Consider the following 20,342-nt stretch of genomic DNA (forward strand, 5'->3'; position numbering starts at 1 on the left):
AAGACTGACTCCTGGGTTGCCAAAACTCTGTTTGAAAATGCAAATCTGGTAGGTTTGTACCCTGCCATGGTGTGAATACACCTGGTCAGATTGCATCACCTACTTGGTTCTGTAGATTTACAAAGTCAACTCTTGCTTGGGCCTGCAGGTAGAAATGTGGTCTGCTAAGATTTGAGTGTTGGTTGTTGGAAGCCCATCCCCTTCTCCATCATAATCAGATTCCCATTATCCCCATGGAGCAAGATCAGAATAGGTGCTCCTACAGAGCAAGCCACTACCCTTAGGGGGCTGGATGTCACCCCTGGGTCCTCTTTTTCCAGTGGAGGAACTTTAGACTTAGGGGAGAACTTTTGGCATGGTACTGCACTGGGCTGGGGGAGGGGCAATGCCATCACTGTGTAGCCACTTCTGATATTCTTCCAATCAGTCTGTCTTGGTCTTTGTGGCATGAGGAGCACTTCAGCCTCACCCCCATGTTCTAGGACTTTCTTAGTGGTGCCCTGTCCATGAATAGTTGTTACTTGTTCTTGGGGGCGGGGGGAGCAAAGTCAGGAACAACTTATGTCACCATCTAGCATCACTCTCTATACTACATTCTCAGAGTGTCCGCAGTGGTAATAAACTCATGTTCTCGCAAGGTAAACCTGAGTTCTAAATATTGCAAAGTCACTTGGAGTCATATCTAAGAAGTTATGGGTCATATAGTGTAACTATAAAAATGTGGGTCATAACCCTTTTGGCCACATTCCTTTTGAGAATCTGATTAAACCTATGAAACCTAGAAAACAAAAGGTACATGAAAGAAATACTGCATTTGAGAGCATAGGCCCATTTCTATGAGATGGGAACTTCCAACAGTTTTGTCAAAAATGGGGGTTTCTAGACAGCACAGGAATTCCAGTGCTATAAACACATGGAGGCCTATGCTGAAGGGTGGGGACAGTCCATCCTCCAGTCCCTCACCAGCTCCACTGTTTTCCATTTCTAATGGAAGTTTAGTGAGGGCAAGGGTTTATGTTCCATTCACTGATGTTCCTAGAACAGGGCCTGGTACTAAGCCCTATGTATTTACAGAAAAATGAGCGAATGCATAACTTAACATTGGGTTTATAAGTAATATTTGTTATCTGAAGAACTCTTGTGCTAGAAACATTTTTAAAGAACCACTGGCATTGGTAATTCAAGTGGAGGTATTTCTGGAAGCATAATAAGTGGAAGTTTCAGGTTTCCTTGAGATTTAACAAATCTCAGGATTAGTAATAGGATACTAATTCCATATGAAAATGAGTTCAGACGGAATCTCAGCACAAGGCACAGCAGGTGTTCGGTGTGCTAGCATGATGGTCAGGCTCTGAAACAGGAACCTGGGTCAAGAAGCCCAGCATAACTTTAGTAAAGAGCTCCTCTGCTGATGGATGAGATTGTCAAAGTGGTCATACACTTGATTCTTTATAAAAGGAAGAAAGAACAAGAATAAAACGTGTAATCGTACTCTTGGTATATACCTGTGGGTGGCCACAGAAACAATGATTGATTACTGGTCCTGAACTCACTGGCTAAAAGAAAGTGCCTTAGCTTCTGGATGAAAATGAGGATGGCCAGTGCAAAACAACAGGAGAGAGAATGCATGCTCAATTCTGCAGAGACATCGAATTCTGCTGAAAATGGCAAAAAAAATAAAAGTTTTCTTAGAAAACAAAAGCATAGGTTTATGTATAAAGATTTTTTTTTAAAAGACATTTCATCTAGCAAGGGCAATACAAAGGGGTTATATAAATTTATTTTTCATATAACAACAATTGATTAGTTTAGAAAAAATTCCCATTTTCAATGCTTAATTCCATCTCTCTTTTTAAAAAATCACTAAAAGGACCAAAAAACCCCACAAAAATACAATCTGTATCTGTTCTCTATTTACAGATAACCGGTCACTATTAAGGCACAGATTGATTAAAAACTAACATTTATTCAAATAATCCAAATATTTTGTGCATCATATAACACTGACAACACCATATACTGTAGTGTCATATTCCCTTCATTGCATCAAGAGAAAGTGAGAAAAGTAATTTCCAGTGTTTTTATTTATTTTTAGCCACCCTATTTAGTTTAATTGGACAGTTTTCTCTTTGGCATAGTATCAAAGCACTGTTCATAAAACCTGTATCAATACTGCAAATTCATTCCTTCTTCCTCCTGTTGCAACTGCATGGTAGAGAGCTGGGGAAAGAGTCTAAGTGATTGTTGTTTTTTCCTAATTTGGGAAGGTCTTATTAAAGAAATTACAGCACAGAGTGGAACAGGAAACAACCCAGTCCTTACCCTGTGCTGAATGTGTAGCATGACGTGTTCATACAGCCACATAAGGCAGGGAGCTCCATGTGACAATATGTGTACATGTGACATGTGCACAGGATGATTCTGTTGTAATTGCAAAAGGAGCAATTTAGTTCTCACGCCTAAGCATGCAAGATTTAGTTTAGGAATAGGCATCCCCTTTGTGCTGTCGTAACGATATCATTTTACGACAGGCCCATTATCTATGCCTTCCAGGTTACCAATATTATTTTTTAAAGTGAAATTTTTTGTGTGTGCAAAATTTCTCTTCCACTCTTTTAATGGTAAGACTTAGTCATGGCGAATCTTTCTAATCTCACATTTGTATGAAAATCCCCAATTGTTATGTATGCTGATGTAATGCCTTCTGCTGAGAATGTGTGACAGTGGTTTATGTCCATGTAGAAAGTCTTGAATCCTGAACATAAATAAGTCATTACAGTACAGGTAATTCACAACATTTCCTATGGGAAAGTTTTCCAACAAATTAATACACTTGGAAATAATATTGCCTTGAAGAAAGAGAGGCACTTAGTGATTTTCTTCATGGATTGAAAACCCTTCATAAATCTATAATAAGACGTCCGAAAAGACCTAGGAAACAATGTTGCCTGATTTCTTGGACTTTCACAGTATAAGATAGTATCAATGAGTCTAGCCACTTAGAAAACAGGTTTTTGTTTTTTTTTGTTTTTTTGGTCTTCCTTTGAAACTTGGCTGTTTTTATAAACTGTCACCCTGGAAACTTAAATAAAACCTTTCTGTTCTCAACAAACATGTCTACTTCAAGCAGACAAATATGGTTTTTGAAAGTCCTGTGACCTATACGGAGCACAGCTAGAGTGTACATGATAAGGATAGTAATCTATTTCTCCTCTTAATGGCAACAGCGCTGTCTTGTCAGATGACTATTTGTCTTTTTTTAAATAAAGTGACAATCTAGGGCTCCAGTTATTGAATGCCGTCCATTCTCTACCATAAATCTCTAGTAGATATCAATTTAATCAGTTATGTACTGTATGCTTATAATATCTAAAAATAAAAGTTTGATATAAATAAGTGTCCTTTAGTGGCAGTATACTAAAGATTAGCCCTTTGCCTTCAGACAACCATTAAAATCATTTTAGCAATACAGGCAGCAGCTAAATATAATGACTGCAAAGGGTTAATATTGCAAAGTCCATCTGGTCTTTCTTTGCACCTGTTATGTGAAATAGGTTCATTGCTAATTATTTCTAGGATGTTGACATAAATGAACAGAACTGGTCCAGAACCAAAGGGAGTCACTTACATTTCCCAAAGTCAGAATATTCTGCACAAAATAATCCAGTATCATTTCAAATAAAAATCTGATAGTCAGAAGAGTATGACTAAATCTGATTTGTACCAATACATCAGGTGACATGAAAATCGACAGAAAGAGAGATAATTTCCACAGGACAAGAAATCAGAAAGCGTAAAGTGCTGAAAGACCTCAATAATTATTTAAAGCAGTACCAGAAAATTCCATTTTGATTATTTTTTAAAAAATCCCCAAATCCCTAAACAAAACAAGCAAACAAAAGAACCTCTAAGTTTTCTGGCATCCCAGATGTCAATTAATCCTTCATTTTAAGTAAAAAATCAGTGCATACGTTATTTAGGTAAATAAAAACAGGAAATCAAGCCCTACCCTCAAATTGCAAGTTCTGTCCGACTGCTGTTAAAAAAAAAAAAGTCATCCAAATGTGGCATTCTGTATGATGACATAAGATCATCTTCTCTCTTTTCTTCCTTTTTGGCACAAAAGTTCAGGTGTGAATAAGATGCTTTGGTCCTGATACCAGACACCCAGATTACGGAGGACGGTGTGCAGTGAAGGCTGTTCACAGATCTCCCATGTCCAACTTGACAGAGCCGGCAGGTGCGTGCCTGGAGGGTATTGCTACCAGCGGCCACTGGCACTAGCAATGTCTGAGTGATACTGACGGGGTAGCCTCCCACTTGCTCCGCCTTCCAGGAAAGAGGTGCGTGCACTTGGTGGTTCAAAAAGCTTTCTTCGATTTTTATTTAGTTCTAGAGAGAGAGAGAGAGAGAGAGAGAATGGTTAGGAGCTCAGTGGAGAAGTTCTATTACCTACAGGACATGGAAGGACAGCTCAGAAAATGGTGACATAGGGTTTGGAGGGAAAGTCAAATCTGGTAGCAAAAGGAAAAGTTTTAGTTGCCAGTCAAGACATTTCTGAAATGCTAAAAAGTCTGATATAAATGGAGCATGTTGCTAGTGAGAGAACCAAGGACAGCAAATCGTTTTTATTGCAGTTTGTAGACTATTTGGGAGATAGATAGGTCATTCTCAGAACCCTCTATACTCCTGATAAGCAAATTAAACAGTTTGAACTACCCCAAATGTCATTGCAGAGGCAAAGGGAGGGGGGCCATCAAAGCTGGTGAAAGGCATATGAGGATGTATTACCAATGACAGAAAATTATTACAGCTACTGAACTCATGCATGTCAAACACAGCAGTCATTAAGTTATTGAAGTCAGACATGACGACCCCACACAGAAACATGAGAATAATGGAGGAGCACGATGAAGTGTTAAGCCACAGCCCGATGGCTCCACTGACTCATGATGCCTCTGCTCCTTGAGTCAGAAAGAGTTATATGAAGAGCTGTATCAGTTTCCTTTGAATAAAAAAATCAACTTCGTAAAAATAGCAACAGTTTAGGAAATTATTATAACTGAAAACAACTAAAGATGAATTCAAGTTCTCAGGGAAAAACTAAGACGCTTTATTTTAATTTTAAAGAAACCAGAGTACTGAGAAAAACACAGTTTCCTTTGCCTTTCACCAACTAGAAATTATTGACAAGAAAGGTAGAAAATTAATTGAAGCAGCCCACCTTGTTTATCACTACGCAACCCCCTCCCCCCACCACATATATTTACAAATCCTCAAACCAAATGATGTAATTCGTGCTAATGAACTCATACCAGTAAAGAGAAGTGTCATACTCTGGAAATTAGGGTTCCAGTGCCAGCAAACCCAAGTATCAAATAATGGGATTATATAGTTGATGTGATTCAATTGTCTTGTCTTTCCTTTCCCTTCCTTCTTCTCTCTCTTTCCCTCTGTCCCTTTCCTTTGTTTTTTGGGAGTGGAGCCAATGATCCAGCACATGCATTTGCGCAGTACTCAGAACTTTTTCAACATCACACAGGTACAATCCCCTTTCCAGTTCTGAAGTTGCCCTGCAAGCTATGGCTACACTAATGCTGGGGCTCAGAACAACAGACGCAAGTTGCAGTGCGGTGGTCACAGGTGGCTAAGGACAGCCATATGGCCAGATGTGCACTTATCTCCCCAGTTCACCCCACTGCCTTCCAAAATGTAAATGTCTGCCCCACAGGGGTGATGCAAGAGTGGAGACATCTCCCCTTTGTTCACAGGTCTTACGGGAGAACAAAATAACAGAGATTTAGTAGTGCTTATTATAAGATAAGCACTTTACAACTTGTTTTGTCCTATTTAAGTCCTCCTTAAAGAGTAAATGATCTTACTATTCTCCATTTTTATATATATATTTTTTAAAGATTTTATTTATTTGAGAGAGAGCACGAGCCAGGGGAGGGGCAGAGAAGCCCTGCTGAGCAGGGAGCCTGATGTGGGACTCAATCCCAGAACTCTGGGATCATGACCTGAGCCACCCAGGCACCCACTATTCTCCATTTTAGATAAGAAAATTGAGTTTTAAGAATAGACAAAGTCCACACAGCTTTTAAGTGACAGGCTGAAACTCTATCTGCCTATACAAAGGTCCATATCCTGGGCCCTGAGCTCCAGTGGTCCATCCATCGAGTAGAGAAGACCAACTGAAGCATCAGGAATACTAATTTGAAAAATCGGTAGTTTCAGGTATGCCAGATAATAGAGCTGTACTTCAGATTTTACAATACCGAATTTATTTTTTTAAACAGAAAAACATAGCTTTAAAACTCTGGAGAAGGAAGGTATCTGTATAAGCAAGATATATGCAGACATGCTTATAGATGGCTACCTTCAAATTCCTGCAGAAACACTGTAACAATGACATTCCTACTAAAAGTTGAACACATGTATCTTGTTTAAAAAACACAGAGATTCAGATATCAAGGCAGAATTTAATATATTTAAAGGCAACTGTAGGAGAGTTAAGAATAAATGAATCCCCTAAGTACACGGCCTGGGAAAGTTTTATCACCGTCTAGTTAGGAGACTGTCTTTGGCCTCCATTTTCTCATGAGAAAATAACCCATGAATCAGGAGAACATTCCCATACTACAGAGAAGGAAAAGGAACGAGCAGGTGAAAAACCCGTCTCCCCTAGAGCACATAACATGTACAATTGAGCACGTGAAGAAACTGGGCCACTGAAGACAAACACATTTTTTAAAAAGACGTTGAAAACTTTATTCTGAAAAGTCATATCAACTAGATTTTTGAGAGAATAAAATGACCATGAAGGAATTTGTCCATTCCCTAAAGAGATAATTTCTAAGGTATGTATTTCCAAATGTGAAACAGAGATAAATCTTCTAGAGATTATCAAAGATCAAGTCCTACTGAAGAGACTTTAATTTTTGTTCTTGTTTTTTACAGTAAAAAGCAAACTCCCTCTTGATTTTTTTTCAAGTAAACCTAAAAGATAGTTCGGGAAAATACCAACCTTTTTCTTTGAAATTCCAAGGTTCACACAATCCTGGCAGCTCTCAGGATCTTGTTGCGGGTCTGAACAGAGTCACAAACTAAAAGAATAGGTCGGGAAATGTTAGATCTACCTGAGGCTGTGGTGGGAAGCCAGTCAACAGGATGCTAAAGTTCCTTTTACCTTGTTCCTGTACATTTAGTTAACCACTCACTGAAATATTCTGAGAGAAATCAAAGAATTTTCAAAAAAAAATCACAGGTTTGGAAAAAAAAAAGACCTTTTTTTTCCCCTCTGATCCATCTCTACTAGAGATAAATCTCCTCTCCTTCTAGGACATTAAAAGAAATGTCTTCTGGCCCAAGATTAAAAACAGAATAAATCCTTACACTGAAAGAACGACTCTGATCACAAAAAATTAAAAATCTATAAAATTTTAGAAAGGAATTTTGAGCAAACTCTATCTAACCAAACTATGTAACCACAAGACAAACGTGAGTAAAAGCTGCCCAGCTATCCTGCATCTATCCCTGGAAATGGAATGTTCTGAGACCAGAAATGGATGTCTTTGTTATCAGATGAGTTGAATTGGAAAAAGAAGCTTTTTTGACAAAGGGTTTCTCAGTGAAAACTTATTACTTGTAGAGAAAACAATTTACCAGGTTCAAACACATACACTCAACAAAGTAAGGCAAAATCATCCTTAAAATAATCAAATACTTCCCACTGTGCAGAACATTCATAAGGCATCTATTCAAAGCCTCTAATTTCCTTTAAAAGCAAGAAGACCTCTGAACCCCACTGAGAGAGGGAGTCTACAGAAGTAGTATGGAGCCTCAACAGAACCACATCGAGGATGACTGGAGAAAAAAAAATTTTAAAGAAGATTCAAAACCCCTCCTGGTTTCCACTCTACTCCCCAAAACCCATCTGGAATACATCACAAATGTGTTCCAGAATAAAGGTACCAATGAGTTAGAGATCTCTGCTTATTGCTGGAAGCTTTACAAAGTTTGGGTGCACAAAGAAAGAACTTAATTTTTATTACACAGTCCCTGACATTCCATGATTCTCTAGTGAATAATTATCAAATTCTAGAACATAAACTTCTCTGGTATAAATGTGCTGTCCCACAAGTGTATCTTAACACCACAGGCTCAGTGATTATGGGAGTTAATCAAATTTCAAGTACTATATTAATTTCTTTTTTAAATTAATAAAAGAATGTGAACATACATAAAGTTAATTCGGATCTAGAAATAGCACTTTGGGGGAGGCTTCAGAGTAAACAAATTGAAAATTATCCTATTGCCACAGGTAGTAAAAAAAAGAAAGAACAAAAGAGTATACTGCTAATTATACACACTGTTAAAACTGCAGGTTATTTTCACTACACCTGATGACACAGCGCATGGAAGGACAGACCTTAGAAATGGAAGGTAACCTTACACAATCAACTATTCCAACCCACCTTCATGGTTTGGAGACCAAAACCAAATGAGGTTTGGAAACTCACCCAAGGACTAACGGCTTGGCAGACGCAAAGCGCAGCTCCCCTTATGTGAATACAGTGCTCTTTCTACTATACCAAGCTGATCTTATGAACGAACAAGAAAAAGCATCTGCCCTGTGGAGTTTCATTAATGCAACCACGGGTACACAGGACGGGGGAAGACTTCTCAAACCGATGCCTGCAGAACTCTTTCCACAGAGGAGCCTAACAACTTGCTCAACGGCTGAATTTCCACCCTTATGTCAAAGCTGCTCTGCTTATAGGTGCTTCAGGTATTAGGTCTATCTACAGATTTCCTGACGGAGTTGGGGGGGATGCAATCTTGGGCTAAAATAAAATGGAAAATCACCGAGGTTTTCATTTTATTTGCTGATCTGATTAGCGAATGCTGTTTGGAAAGGACTTGCACTGGTTGGACGCCACTGCTGGCCTCATAGAGACACAGCCTGCAAAAATCTCCCACCACACCTGACACTTGGCTTCTGCCCTTGGTGACTCTGTCTTTTTGAGAAACTGGCACACATATAACATTGACATTAATGAACTTCATCAGAGCTTCTTCAAAAAGTAGCCTCATTTTTTTGCCCCTGATATCTTCCTCATATTTCTCTATACACCTTTCTGAGGTACATGGTTACATATTTGCAGATTCCTGACTCGCCATCCAGCTTAATTCCCCTTAAATGGCAGGTACTCAGAAAATACACATAAGAGCATTTTCTAATACATAGAATATGTAACAGATGCACAAAAATGGTGGTCTGGGAGACAGACAACATTATTTTCCTTTACTCTGTAACTACATTCAGGATACTACACCCTCCTGTGACTCACAAATTCTATTAAGAGTTTGGGAAAAATTTAAAAGACAATACTGCCAGATTCCAGCTATACCAAGGATCATTCTCTTCTTCTCTGGTGCAGTTATCTCAGTTGGCATACAAGGATACATGCAGTTGAAACATGGCAGCCAATCCAGAATAATTATTCGCTAGCCCAATGATTATTGCTTAACACAACCACAAAAAGGAGAATTCAACTTCTCCCCCATTCTTATGTTCTGCAAAGGGCAATTTTGGTTAGATCTTTCTGAAGACATCTGTTTTAAAGAATGACATTGTCAAGGCAGGTTTTCAGGCAACGCCTTGATGGAAGGAGTAGTAGGGATGTTCTCAGCATTTGTCACACTGTTAGTGGGAAAACACTCTAGAACCACAACCACAAGGTGCCAGCGTAGTAAGCAAGTGGTTGATGGACAGAACCAGCCCCACTGGCTGGGGCCACTGGCAGACGTTATTCAGATTTTAAAATATGCGTATGAGCATTTATATTCACCTGAGATTGCAAGCAGCATTTTCCTCCTGGCACCAAAAGTCGTAATTCCCAGCTCTTTCAGATCCTGATCTGTGAGAGTGAGGAATGTCTGAAGATCGATCTGTGGGTGAAAAAGTAATCTATAACCAATACATTAAGTACTTATTTTCTTGCTCACTAAAAGTTCAACTCATTATTACACATATTCCATTTATTAATTATGCTCTTCTTACTTCCAAAAAGGAACGGTCATGTCACAAACTGAGGGGACAAGGGCTAAGTCATAAAGGTGGTGAAATGAGAGTGACGATTCTAGCGTAAGACTTAGGCTAAGCCAGTTATTTACTGCAACTGAGATTAAATATTCAGGTCTTAGCATTCTGGCAGCCAGAGCAAAAAGGGAATCACGTATTTCACAGTTTTCGGGAACTGATAAAAGGAAGAATACATACCTGTCCAGAAGAGAGAAAATATTTCTTAGCTTTGGATTCTGAATTGGTTAATTGTAGCTCTATAAAAAGAAACTGAATAATACCATAACTGGTATCCTCCACTGCGTTCTTCATAAGAATGAGGGAAGAATTCCTAGACTACGTCAGACACATGGTTCACTTGGCTCAGCCTGGCAAATTATCTCCAAACAGTGGCCTAGAAGAGGCATTTCCAGGAACAATATAATGACCCTCTCTGGCATCAGCAAAAAAGCGTGGAGGGAAGTAGCTCAGGAATCCCACCCTTCCTTTGAAGACAGTGTGGAGGAACAGAAAGGTAATGGGCTCTGAAGCCAGACAGAGCTGGCTTTCTATTCTGCTCCTGCCATTACTAGTTGTGGGCATTTAGGGTTGACAGTACTGTACCTTGCAGGGCTCCAGTGGGCATTAAATATGATTGGAGACATAAAGCAATGGCCTCACCAAAGGGGTGAAATAACTGGCAGCTCTGGTTCGTAATTATGTATTTAGACATATCATCTGTGAAAGCGGCTAAATATTCAACTTGCTTACAAAATCCCACATGGTCACTTCATGTGGAATTCTTGTAAAGTGATATCTGAGTATTAGAAAATAGCCTACATGAAAGAAACAGAACCAAATTTATACTTTTCATTCAAATTACACAGAAATTAATTTGAGATTTTGTTTTCATTTTGAAGGTATATCCAGATCTTAGAAAGCTTTTTAATTTATCGTGTCTAAAGATATGTTTTTAGAAATTCTATTAGATAGAGATTCTCCATTTTAGGGATCCTCTCTTTTTAAAGGCCAAAGAGTAAATATTTTAGGCTTAGTGGGCCAAATTATCTCTGTTGCAACTATTCAACTCTGCTATTTTAGCTTGAAAGCAACCACAGACAATATGTAAATGAATGAGCGTGGCTACGTTTCAGTAAAACTTTATTCACAAAATCAGGCAGGTTTGCAGGCTACAGTTTGCTGACCCCTGCTCTAGTTAATAAATATTCGGTATATTATCATGTTTTCTTCCTTCTTGGAGTAATAAGAAGTGCCTTTGATAAATTTATTTCTATGCTTCTTTAAATAGTAAACACATATAGATAAAAACAAATCCAGAATATCATTGAATAACAACGAATCTTTTACTTCAAAACCTTCTTTGTCTGGACAAGTTAAAATACTTCTGCCCTTGAACTTCTCCATCAGCTACCCTTGTCTAACCAGCAAAACTAAATAAATGCAATTTTTTAATGCATTGATGACGAAAGTGTTATTCAACTTAGAAAATCCTCAGTTACATGAACACTAATTTAGATTCAGGGAAAAGAAAATGAAATCAATACCCTGAAATCCAAAACACACATGACAATGTTTTTTTGGTGTTAAAAAACAAAAAAGTTCACCAATAAACTTAATTAGTTATTGAACCATGGAAAATACATTAAATTTATGATATAAACTGCATAATAAGAATCTTAGATTCTTTTTGATAAATACGTGCTTGAGAATTACTGATTTAATCAGATGTTCTCTAGCATGAACTAAGCCAAACTAGCGTGAAACTTAACGTCTGGATTTGAAAAGTACATTTATTGAAATATTCTAACTTTCTGTTGCTCTGGGCTAGCTGTGCCCTGACATGACAGCATTTATAGAAAGAATCATGTTTGGGGTCTCTTCTCTTTAAGTCAGTGCATAATAGCCAGGGCTGATCGGTTTGACCAAAATCCATCGTAGTGATGTTTTAGAAGACATCGCATTTCTGTCTTAGTTCAGGCAAAAGCCAAACAGTAAATTAATGAATAAATTAATATATATAAAAAGCACATTCTATTCTGTGGGAACAGATTCAGTAACATGACAAAGATGGGGTCAAAAACAACCATAGATGTTCATTTCAGATGCTGTTTTTTACGTGCCACAAATTAAGATAACAAAGATTAAAGACTGAAATTATCTTAAATACAGACTCTGCTGCTCAGGGAGCTGTCAATCAGAAGTTCCTAGGAATCAAGACACTGCTTAGGTCTTTTAGCTGAAATTGGTGAAGGTGTGGTTTTGGAAACACAATTTTCTATATTTCTGCTACTAGTTGCACGAAATAAATAAGAAATGAGATGACATTTCTCTCAGCAGTAAACACAAGTTATGAGACTTCAGTTTCACTTTCAGGGAAAGCACAGCCATAGGTCAGTGAGTGATTTCATTCTAGACGCCATCATACATACAACCAAAACGAAGATGCCCGGGAAAATAAACAAATGGTGACTGACCTCTTGTTGCTGGAAGACGTCTGTGTATTTGCCCAGGCCCAGTTTGCTAAAGAGCTCAGGGAGGTCAGAGCCTTTGAAAGAGCTGTTCAAGTTACAGCCATTGCTTCCTGTCAGCGAAGAAATGCAGTCCATGTAATTGCTACTGCTGAGATAGTGCTCCGCTGGAAGGCAAGAGAGAGACAGGCTTCAAGTGTCAATGCCCAGAGACAACATGGTTTAATTAAAAATTTTAATCCCTCAAATATTTTTTATCTCATTGTTGGGCGGAACAGAGCAGTAGCTGCAGAAATACAGCAATTCTTCACTGAAACACTGGCTTTTCATTAATGAAATGCTGGTTACTGCTTTCAGGGAGGCTCTTGTCATTAAAAAGCTACACTTGGGAGGCAGCAACTCAGCAACAGTGCCTCTGTAGTTAATAATCATTAATCATATTCTCCCTGAGCATTCTGGAACATTTGCTCTTTATAATTGAGTTGATGTGAATTAAATGAGAAATTGGAAGAAAGATCCCTGGGATAGAGTAAAGGTATGGAAAGTTACTGTAAGTCCAGGCTCCTTTTGGAAAAGCAGGATGGGCCTCTGTATGCACATTTGTGCTTTCCTGCAAAGGAATTGTAGGATATTGCAACATGTAAATCTCATTCCTTACAAAAATATAATTGGGCAGTTAGTTCACAAAACAGAGCACTTTTAAAATTAAGAGCAAATATGAAGTGTAAGAATGGTGCTGAAGTTTCTGGATTTAACTTATGACAGAAGCAAATCTGTCTCTTGAGGAAAATTCTAAGACAGCAACTCTGAACTTGCCTTGACTCTGCGGCTGATTTCGTGGGCAAAGATTTCTCCAGATTGTCTGTGGTTCTCAGACCCAATAACATGCATTGCTGGGTGGTGGACTAGCGAGCCATGTCAAGTACTTGACCAAATACTCAAACACTCTTCCAGAGATGTTTCGGAGAGCCTAGCAGAGTGGTGTAGCCATCCCTACCTCCCTGACCAACAACTGGCTCTCATCCACGTGGGAAGCTGCAGCTTGAGGAAGGGTTCCCAGACTGACGAGGGTGGATACATCGAATCTCCTTTGGCCAATGCATTCTCCAAATCTAAGAATCCTGCTCTGCACTGTATTGTGTGCCACTAATCACTTTCTCTGGCCATTTTCATCTCCCACTTGAGAGTATATATACTTTCTATATCTCAAGCAGAAAGAGTTTCCTGATCAAGTTTCTCTTTCTCTTAAAAATAGATGTTTTAGGGCACCTGGCTGGCTCAGTTGGTGGAGCATGTGACTCTTGATCCTGGGGTCATGAGACAATGGGGATGGAGCCTACTTAAAACTTTTTAAAAAATACATATTAAAAAAATAGATGTTTTATCCCTTGTGGGGAGAAAGTGTAGAGAAAAGGACCCAGGATCAAGTCCTGAGGAACCCCCAACGCTTAAAGGTAAGGACCCAAAGTCATCAACCCAGTGAGGCGCTGGTTAGAGGTTGACACAAAGCAGAGTGTGAAGTGCACAAGGGAGTAACCACCGGAGCTGACAACATGGAGGTCACTGGCAGGTCCCATGACAGGTCACCGGCCATGACCATATAATTTACTGTCCAAACAATACATTTACTTCTGTTGAGAATAAAACAGGGAGTTACTGAGAATCACACTGGAACAACTGGTGTAAACCGGGATGTCTGAAGAAAACCTGGACATTGGTGACTTTGAAAAGGGTGTCAAGAGAGATTATCTAAAACCATGCTGCTGAATACAGTAACCACTGGACACATGTGGCACTGAGTGCCTAAAATGTAGGCGGTGGGAATTAAAATGTTCTGTAAGATTATAAAATCTGCTCATACCAGATTTGAAGACTTAGTACAAAGAAGAATGTAAAATATCTCATAAAAATGTCTTTATATTGATTACATGTTTAAATGATAGTATTTTACATATTGTTGGGTTAAGCAAATACGTTAGTAAAATGGAAGAAAAACATGTTTTAAAATAAAATATTCTTAGTGATATTATGGCACATAATTTCCTTTATATTTCTTTTTATCTTAACTACTTGTAGTTTCTATATTGTGTTTTAAACTCCCTCTGCTCTTAAAACATCTAACAAAAGGCAAACAACTGTGTTTCCTTAGTCATTCCTTTTTATTAATGAGTTCCCTATCTTCACCCTAATCCTGAACTTCAATGCAGTTAAGTTGTACAGTCGATTTTAATTATCCACTGTTAAGCGAAAGGAAAGGAGATAGAGACAGAAAGAGAGAGGCACAAAACGAATTTATATTGAGCTACAGAGCAGAAATCATTTCCAGCCCTAGAACGGCCTCCAGCACCAGCCCGCCTCTCAGCTCCACGCTCCTGTAGTGGTGGGGTGCTCTGCCCGTACAAGTCTCTGGCTACTACTGTCAGTATACTTGGAGTATGTTTTCTTATTTCGACTTGGCTGCCGCCATGACTGGCCTTGTCAAATCTGAAACTCTGGGCAACATGGCCGACCTGACCGACGGTAACAACTGATGGTAGACCATGTCTACCACACTCATTCAGACTGCCTTTCTTCAAGTATTTTTCAAATACTCCACGCTGTGTGTTTCACAATTCCAAATTCATCAAAAACCTTCAAAAAAGGCCATTAAAGGCCTATCTTGTGATTACTATTGTCAATTCTTGTCTGCTTACCTATTTTATTTATACAGCCCAGAAGTGTGGGTGCTGTTACAGACAAAACCACTGGACTCATTCTGAGTCTCAACCACATTTGTTCAAAGCAAGAGCCTCTGTGCTTTAAACTCTTTTTTTCTATTTATGCCAATTCGGCTGTATCTTGCCAGTTTAACAAATCAGATCTTGCTCTCACCTTTAGTAGCTATCCACTGGGCTGACTTAACTTCTACTTTCCAAGATGCTAATGTGATCACATTTGGCTCAACTCCGTTACATCCCTGTCTTTTCCTCATCATCTGGATGTTTGTGTGAGCGTGACTCATCCATACATTCATTCAGCGAATGTTTACTGAGTGCCTAGTAAGTGTCAGAATTCCTAGACATTTGGGAAGAAATAACAAGGCGCAGCCTAACAGGATGCTTGACACACAGGCACTTAGTAAGTGCTTGCTGAGTGAATAAATGTGTTTCCTAGCTTGTGATGCTCAAATGCTCCACAAGTATGAAAGCTAAGTATGACAAGCACTAAGGGAAAGCACAGACAGGAAGTTCTGAAGCAGAGAACTATGCCATCTACTTCACCTGGAAAAATAGGGAAGGCTTCACAGAGGAGGTGGCATATGATTATGCCAAATACTTGAAGGCAGGGGATCCAGTTTATATTTGAGCATCACCCTAAATCAAATAGACAAACTCCAGGCTGATTACAACTAAAAGTATGATGAAAAGTCAAAGCTCACTTGATTTGTTTTGTTTACGTTTGGGGCTGCCAACAGAAGCTGCAAATTCACAAGGACTCGGGGGTCCTATTCCATTTCGGTCCCTCCAGTTATCAGATTCACTTCCACTTCCCAAGTGTTCACGACTGTTGGACCTTGAGAGGGACATTGATGAGCCCTGTAAATAATCAAAGCCAGATGAGGACAGATTTAATAAGGTAGGTTTCCTGAGATTTGAGGAGAAAAGAATCCACATTAGACCACCACCGATTACTTCTATTGTTAACCACTGCAGTTTCCCGCACATGCTGATTCTCAGGAGCAGTCTGTGGTACCTGTCTATATGGCCTCTGTCCTCCAGCCACCAAGGACACCTGGTAATATACACAGTGAACGCTTTCCCCTTCATTATCAGATTGCGCAACAGAATTCTGAGAGACCCCAGTATAAAGACCTGCTCCGATAAGGTTTGGAGCAATGGATACGGACAGTCTTCCCTGTTTTGGGGGACCACAAAACAAATCTTCCAGCTGGTATAGCAGAGATTCTCTGCCTCGGATCACCTATGGAGGACAAACAGGAAGACGTGTGGCTAGACCCAATGCTTCGACAGGAATAGAGCTCCCAGTCTAAGTGAGTCAGAGTGGAAAGAGGGCTGCCATCCCTTCCGTACTACCCTCATCCAAACAATGATAGGGTCTTTCCAATAAATTACAAATACCTGGGAAAATTTACCTTTACTAATTTCCCCTAATAAAAATAAAAATTTAAAAGATGTCAATGTTTGCACTGAGTTGGCATTTATTCAATCACTGGCACTTTATTTTGTACTGTATCTACATGATTCAAGTCAGTGTGCTCTGATTTTCGAAGTAGTATGTTTGCTGGGGAATTTTAAGAGCATCTTTCACTAGTCAATAAACTCATTTAATTCAATCTCGCAGCAGCATAACCACACCTTCCCTTTTTAATACTTTTTATTTCGAAGCATTGTGAAACCACACTCCCCATGTATTCAGCCTCCTCCCTGTAGCTTTGTAGGCTCTTCCTCCCCTTTTCCACTCCAAATGCACATTACCCTGGGCCTGGCCCTAACCTTCCTTCTCGTCTCTCTCTACGCTTTCTCATTAAGTAATCTCAACCTCTTTCAGAGCTTAATGACAACCATGACTTCCAACTTTTTACCTCCAGAGTTGACTTCCCTGTTGATACTAATAATCATGGAATTGCCAATCTGACACTCCATTTTACTGTCCTGTAGGCATTTTAAACTTGGAGTGCTTGAAATTGAATTGTTGATTACCCATCCCCAGCAGCTACACCCACACACACTCCTCCCCCAGAATTCCTACATCTCACCCAGTTGCTTGAGCAGAGCTTCTTAGTTGTGCTTGTCCCTCCTTCCCCCACCACATCAAATCCATCAACAAATTCTATTGATGTCATTTCTAAACATACCCCAAATCTACCCACTTCTCTCCATCTCCACAACTGTCACCTATAGCCTCCTTATGAACATTTTATTCTACTCTTGCCTCCCAGCCCAATACCCATTTTCCATAAAGCAACTAGGTTGATTTTTTAAAAGCAAATTAGAACAATTGATACTTTCTGTATAAAGTCTTATAATGCTTTTCCAGTACTTTGCCAGGGGCTGAGGTGCTCCCTAACTGACCCTCTGCTTCTCTAACTTTCAGTCTTCAACACTCCACCCCCTTACCCAACTTCCGCTCCATGAACTTACCAGCTGGTTCTGACTTCAGGATGACCACCCCAGGATGATCAAGGCCTGTTACTGTTTCTCTCGATCCTCACAAGGCTGGCCCTTTCTTGTCATCTAGGTCTTAGTTTAAGTGTCATCTGCTCATAGAGGCCTGCTATGACAACCTAATCTAAAGCAGTCTCTGCTTCGTCTTTATCAGGGACTTTTATTACCTAATGACTCCTTGTGTTGATTGGTTTTGAATCTCTGTACCCACCAAAAAGAAAGTTCTCTCCATGAAACCAAGAACCTGTATTCAAGGATTGTATCCCTAAAATTGTGTCCAGAACACAAAGGGTGCTTAATAAATATTTGTGGAATTACTGCATCTATAGATACCTTTTCCTGTATCTATGGGATGCCCTTTGCTGACTTTTGGGAAGGGCCGGAAGGCTCCTGAGCCCAAAGAAATGGTGTTTTCAGTTAAAACCATCTTTAACATTATACTTCAACCAAGATAAATCCAGTGTAGAGGGAAATAAGAACCTGCTCAAAACTGGCAATTACCAGAAATGTCAGTAAGATCATTACTGTAGTATTTATACGTATATTTAAAATTCTGCATCCAAACTCTTTTTGAGTATAAAAATACATTCATCTAAGATCTAAGCAGACTTAATGCACACAGCTATATCGGACCTGGCCAAACACGGTGATTTCTAAAAAACATTAAGTAAAACATAATCTTGTGATATCTACTAGTTCATTATCTACTCACTAATTTAAAGTACCACAAAGTGCAGCTCATCTCCATTCCTGCATTTGTAAGACTTAAAATAATCAGACGGCCTCATTACTCTTAGTGGTGGGGAAATCAAAAACCATCTTTGATTCCCAATGCATGGTTTTATTTGCTGCAGAGAATATGCGGCAGAGATGGGTGGCAAACAGAAAAGGAAAATCCCAGACCTTCTGTAGTTCCGCTGATGCCACGGAGATACTGCAGGGCAAAGCAGCCTTTTGTTCAACCTTTTGTGTCTCGGTGTTTGATCAAGTGCATAGGGTCACATTTTTGAGTCTTGGAGAAAACAAAAAGTGCCTCGAGCTGCCTGCTTCTTATCTGAAGGAGCTCTTTGGAACAGGCTCAAAGCTGCCCTAAAACTGGAAACAACTGCTCAAGACTAGCTTCTCAGAAATCCGAATAAGAAGCTCAAAGCATCAACTTCTTGCCTCAAGCAAGCTTCCTAGAGCAGGAAATTCTGTGTGCCTCGATCCCTGGCGCACCGAATGAGCAGCCCACGCCCACCAGAACCTATTGGCTAAACATGCTTCCTCTCAAGATCAGCATTCTACTTGTCCATTTCATTTGGTTTTGCTTTGTTTGGAAAAGAATAAGGAAAAATGAGTGTTTCTTGCCACCTTCTAATTTCAAAATATTAGTGCTATAAGCAGAGATGTGGTTCATCCTTTAATAAAAATTTTTAAGTTCTACTTTTCCCCAGGTCCTTCTCCATCCCACCTTGTCCCCACGTCCTAACCCAAAGAAGCAATCCTCACTGCTCAGTTTCTAAGCCCTCTGAGCTCTAGCAGAATTAAGGGAAAGGCACACATGTGCAGACAGCAACTGCTGCATAATATTAGATCTTGCTATTGTGAGGGGCCCTTCCATCCCCTTTCAATGGATTTGGGATGCATGAAGAAAAGTTCAAGTCCTACACAACAAGGAAAATCTAGAACACCATAACCAAAGAAAGCTTGGTTATAGCTTTTCATCAGCACTGTTGAAGATGCTGTAAATAAAAACAGGTTACATGGTGAAAGCACATGCCCTAGTCTGGCAGCTCACACCCTCTCCCCCACCTTCCAGTCTGAACAGGTTGCTAGACATTAGCCAGGAAGGGGGAACAGGCTAGCCCAAGATAGCCAAAGTAAGAAAAGCCACAGGCGGGAGTTCAGCCACTGAGTTGGGACTCTGCACATCCCTGTCTCCAGAAAGTAGTTTATCCATCCTCGGACAGGGGCTGGAGCAGAAGAGTCTTTTAGGTTCTGAAATAATTTCGGCACCATCCTCCTAGTGTTATACCCCTTTAGAGCAGTGTTTCTAGAAGGGTGGCTGCATCAGAATCACACTAGGCTTTTACTGAAAATGTAGATTCTTGATTCTTGCTCCTTATCTGATGTATGAGATCCTGGAGGAAGGATGTGCATTTCTGCCAAGCTCTCCAAAGTGAATCTTTTTTTTTTTTTTAAGATTTTATTTATTTATTCAACAGAGACAGAGACAGCCAGCGGGAGAGGGAACACAGGGGGAGTGGGAGAGGAAGAAGCAGGCTCATAGCGGAGGAGCCTGATGGGGGGCTCGATCCCATAATGCCAGGATCACGCCCTGAGCCGAAGGCAGACGCCCAACCGTTGTGCCACCCAGGCGCCCCTCCAAAGTGAATCTTCTATATGCTAAGCTATGGCAACATGGTTCTAGATCATTGACTTACCACCTTTACTCTGTACCCTCTTGGATTAAACCATTAATAAGAGAAGTATAAAGAAATTTTGAAAAATAAACTCAAGTCCTTTCTGTGACATCTACTGCCATGACCTCAACTAAGACACTTAGCTGAGCAGGGCCTCTCTTTCCTCAGTGGGAGCTTGTAGCTTTGCATAAGCTTGTGGATGAAAATGCACCATATA

At 39.8% G+C, this 20,342-nt stretch overlaps 1 protein-coding gene across 6 annotated transcripts in view; it reads right to left on the bottom strand.

Annotated features, from left to right (window-relative positions):
• Positions 1-1,758: 1,758 nt before the first annotated feature.
• BICC1 (BicC family RNA binding protein 1) overlaps positions 1,759-20,342 on the bottom strand; it is a 275,327-nt gene continuing 256,743 nt past the window's right edge. For 4 of the 6 annotated variants that reach the window (XM_048219269.2, XM_048219268.2, XM_044386082.3 and 1 more), the window contains 4 exons: positions 15,974-16,130; positions 12,562-12,722; positions 9,855-9,954; positions 1,759-4,392 (listed from right to left, as the gene is read on the bottom strand). In XM_048219269.2, coding sequence (XP_048075226.1) covers positions 4,262-4,392; positions 9,855-9,954; positions 12,562-12,722; positions 15,974-16,130 — 549 coding nt within the window. In that variant the 3' untranslated portion in view covers positions 1,759-4,261. Of the gene's footprint in view, positions 4,393-7,028; positions 7,107-9,854; positions 9,955-12,561; positions 12,723-15,973; positions 16,131-20,342 lie in introns of those variants that run through there. The other 2 variants (XM_057308799.1, XM_048219270.2) reach the window with 1 other exon arrangement.

The sequence above is a fragment of the Ursus arctos genome, unplaced genomic scaffold (assembly GCF_023065955.2).
Source record: "Ursus arctos isolate Adak ecotype North America unplaced genomic scaffold, UrsArc2.0 scaffold_7, whole genome shotgun sequence".
NCBI classification, from domain to species: Eukaryota; Metazoa; Chordata; class Mammalia; order Carnivora; family Ursidae; genus Ursus; species Ursus arctos.